General features: G+C 39.6%; 1 protein-coding gene across 1 annotated transcript in view; it reads left to right on the top strand.

The window, feature by feature from the left end:
- LOC106872636 (thrombospondin type-1 domain-containing protein 4) overlaps positions 1-4,215 on the top strand; it is a 56,624-nt gene that overhangs the window by 23,260 nt on the left and 29,149 nt on the right. The window contains exons 5-6 of the mRNA XM_014919696.1: positions 1,054-1,183; positions 3,229-3,436. Coding sequence (XP_014775182.1) covers positions 1,054-1,183; positions 3,229-3,436 — 338 coding nt within the window. The remainder of the gene's footprint in view (positions 1-1,053; positions 1,184-3,228; positions 3,437-4,215) is intronic.

The raw sequence follows: 4,215 nt of genomic DNA, 5'->3' as shown, positions 1-4,215 counted from the left end.
CTGTATATATATATATATATATATATATATATATGTGTGTGTGTGTGTGTGTGTGTGTGTGTGTGTGTGTGTGTGTATGTATGCATATGAGTTTGTATGTATGTATGTATGTATGTATGTATGTATATGTTTGTGTGTCTGTATTTGTCCCCCTAACATCGCTTGACAACCGATGCTGGTGTGTTTACGTACCCGTAACCTAGCGGTTGGAGAAAAACAGACCGATACAATAAGTACTAGGTTTACAAAGATTAAGTCCTGGGATCGATTTGCTCGACTAAAGGCAGTGCTCCAGTATGGTCGCAGTCAAATGACCGAAACAAATAATACGATAAAAGAATACTAGTAAGGTGGTGAGCAGGCAAAATCGTTAGCGCGCCGAACAAAATGCTTAGTGCCATTTCGTCCGACTTTGCTTTTTACTCTTCCACGATGAAAAGGCAATTAAGTACTTGTTATGTAATGAGGTCAATATCATCGACTATATTCTACCCACACCACAACTAATATCTGACCTTCTACCTATGTTGGAAATTATAAACATTATTGTTGTTGTTATCATTATTATTGTTATTATTATTATTATTATTATTATTATTATTATTATTATTATTATTATTATTATCATCATCATCATTATTATTATTATTATTATTATTATTATTATTATTATTATTTTCAGTAGTTTTATTTTTATAGCGTGCTTTCACTTCACTACCGAGCGCAGCTCTGTGCGCCTTGGGTATGTGCTGTGTATTATTATTATTGTTATTATTATTATTATTACTATGACTAAGGCGACGAGCCGGCAGAATCGTTAGCGCACCGGGCGAAATGCTTAGCGGTATTTCGCCCGTCACTACGTTCTGAGTTCAAATTCCGCCAAGGTCGACTTTGCCTTTCATTCTTTCGGGATCGATAAATCAAGCATCGGTCGATTTAATCGACTTAGCCACCCCCACCCCCACCTCCCACAAAATTGCTGGCCTTGTGCCAAAATTTGAAACCAATGTTACACTAATCTGTTGTCTGTGTTTCTTTGTGTGTTACCAGGTATAGAAAAAACTATAATAGTTTGCGTTAAAGACAATACTCAAGTATCGGTTACAGATGAAAATTGTGACGAAAACGACAAACCTATTACTAAAACTGTCGCCTGCAACACACAACCCTGTAGAGCTGAGTGAGTATATTGTCTTCTTAATAGTGTTTGCGATGATAATAGTGATGATGTTGATAGCAATGAGAAGAAAAAAGAGAGGGAGATGAGACAGGGCCATGATGATGATGTTCATGGTATTTCCTTGACAATGGCAAGCCGCAGATAAGTGTTAAACACGCACGGTATGAAAATTAGTAGCTCCAGTTTTCTGTAGTTGACAGATTTGAGTATATAAACAGACTGGCTGCTTGTTGCTCTGAGATTAGTCAAATTAATGTAAACACCTCTGATGAGACCTCAATAAGTTTCGAAAATCGATTACGAAAATCTTCTCAATCTGACTTGTTTATATATATATATGTGTGTGTGTGTGTGTGTGTGTGTGTGTGTGTGTGTGTGTGGTATACTCCAAACACAGAATTACATATTAAATTCGTAACTCTGAATTTCTTATAGGTATATAATTTTTGGAGAAGTTACAACAAACACAAGTTTATGTCATTAGTCCCGTTAGCACGCCGGACAAAATGTTTAGCGGCATTACGGTCTGAGTCCAAATTTCGCCCACGTTGACTTTGCCTTTCATCGTTTCGGGGTCGATAAAATAAGAACTAGTCGAGATCTAGGGGCCAATTTATTCCATTAGCTCTCCCGCCCCAAAAATTTCAGACCTTGTTCCTAAAGCAGAAAGGATCATACCTTGCCATTCATTACTTTGGTATCACTTCACTTGTTCACTGGTTCCTTACCGTTCTGATTGTTTGGAACTCAGCATCGGATGTTCCGTATGCAGTTGGGCGCTTAATCACAACAGATCATCAGGAGATTAGTCACTGCAATCACCTTCGCCCGAGGAAGTTCATCTTTGTCAAGTTGGTCGAGAAGATGCCTGCTACTTGGTCTGCTTAATCGGGCCTGCTTGAAACACCAAAGAGAGCTAAAACTTGAGTCGGTGAAGCAGGTGAAGTTCCCAGAAATTGTCGCTTCAACATCACTAAGGTCAGATATGGTGTTGACTTCAGAAGGATTCAAACAGCTGGTTCTGTTAGAACTCTCCGTACCCTAGAAAGACCGCATCGAGGAGACTAGTGAATACAAAAGAAGGAAATTGTGCTGATGCCAAAGCAATGATTGGCAAGGTACGATCCCAACGAGTTGAGATGCAGGGATTTCGCACGCTGGCCTTTTGCGGAGCTTACAACATGCTGGGTATCACAGGGGTCAGTGGGAAGAAGATCATAAGGTTGACGGTAAAGGCAGCAGACGCTGCTTCAAGGTGGCTGTGAGTCATAATGTGCAAACCCTGGAATGCACAGTGCTACAAGGAGTACAGTATTTGCTAACTGGGCACAAGCTGAGCTTCAATCAATCCCGGCAGGATCACTTGGGTGAAGGAGTCTGATTTGAAAGATATGAAACACTTAATGACTCCAGGAAATATCACTGATTATGTATCCCGGTGATTCACAGGGAGATGTATAGAAAAGGCCGACAGATAGATAGACAGACAAACCGACAGACCGACAGACAGACAGACAGACAGATAGATAGATAGATAGATAGATAGATAGATAGATAGATAGATAGATAGATAGGTGCACATAAAATAATATTATGGGATCGATCAATCGTCGTAAAAATCATTTCGGTAAGGTAATCTATAAGTAGAGTACGTGATTGGTTCTTTACCATTTACACTTTTCCCACCCCTTTTGATTAGAAGAGTTGAATGCCCTCGTAGAGACGGGTCCCCGAATAGCTATAAAGAATTTGTACTATTACATAATATGCATTCAGTGTCCCTTTCACACATATATATATACATGAACGTTTGTGTTGAACAAATAGGAGGGTAGTCCACACAAGATGTAAAATATATAGTCTAATGAAACTCGAGTTTCACGCTTAACTACCATCTTCAGGCGAGAACACACTAATAATATGAGTTGTGTGTATGTGTGTGTAAGTATGATGTATTTATCTATATGAATGTTGGTATACGCGTATTCATACATGCATGTATGTTGATCTATCATTCATTTTGGGTATCCGATTATCTTTTCAAGGTGGGTAGCTGGGCCATGGTCAGCTTGTAGTGCAAGTTGTGGAATTGGCACACAAACCAGACAGATTTTATGTCAGCAGAGAATGTCTGCCACCTTTAATCTGACCGTTTCTGCAGAACAATGTCGAGGAAAGACGAAGCCCGGCAAGACAAAAAGAGAATGTAGTTTACAGCCTTGTCATTTCTGGCAGGTTGGCAACTGGACCGCCGTAAGTTCCGTTTCTTATTGTTGATGTTGAAGTTGATGTTGTTGACGTTATTACTAGTGATGTTTTTAGGGCGGCGAGCTGGCAGAATCGCTAGCACGCAGGACGAAATGCTTAGCGGTATTTCGCCCGTCGCCATGTTCTGAGTTCAAATTCCGCCGAGGTCGTCTTTGCCTTTCATCCTTTAGGGGTTGATAAATTAAATACCATTTATGCACTGGGGTCGACGTAATCGATTATCTCCGTCTCCAAATTTCAGGCATTGTGCCTACAGTAAAACCGATTTATTGTTGATGTTTTAACTGCAGGTCAAATTTCATCCCCCAGAACTGTGATCGAAGACCTTCCAGCTGGCACCATAACAACTCTTTTTATACACCTCACCTCCAGCAAACGCGCGCACACACACACACACACACACACACACACATATACATATATATGTATATACACGTATACACACGAATACGGATATATGAATATACATATATGTATATTCTTTTACTTTTTTCAGTCATTTGACTGCGGCCATGCTGAAGCACCACCTTTAGTCGAACAAATCGACCCCAGGACTTATTCTTTGTAAGCCTAGTGCTTATTTTATTGGTCTGTTTTGCAGAACTACTAAGTTACGGAGACGTAAACACACCAACATCGGTTGTCAAGCCATGGTTGGGAAACAAACAGACACATAAATACATACACACACACACACACACACATATACATATATATGTATATACACGTATACACACGAATACGGATATATGAATATACATATA

The sequence above is a fragment of the Octopus bimaculoides genome, chromosome 12, assembly GCF_001194135.2.
Source record: "Octopus bimaculoides isolate UCB-OBI-ISO-001 chromosome 12, ASM119413v2, whole genome shotgun sequence".
Classification (NCBI taxonomy): domain Eukaryota; kingdom Metazoa; phylum Mollusca; class Cephalopoda; order Octopoda; family Octopodidae; genus Octopus; species Octopus bimaculoides.
The sequence above is the reverse complement of the archived record's forward strand: the minus strand, read 5'-3'. Positions and strand labels throughout refer to the sequence as shown.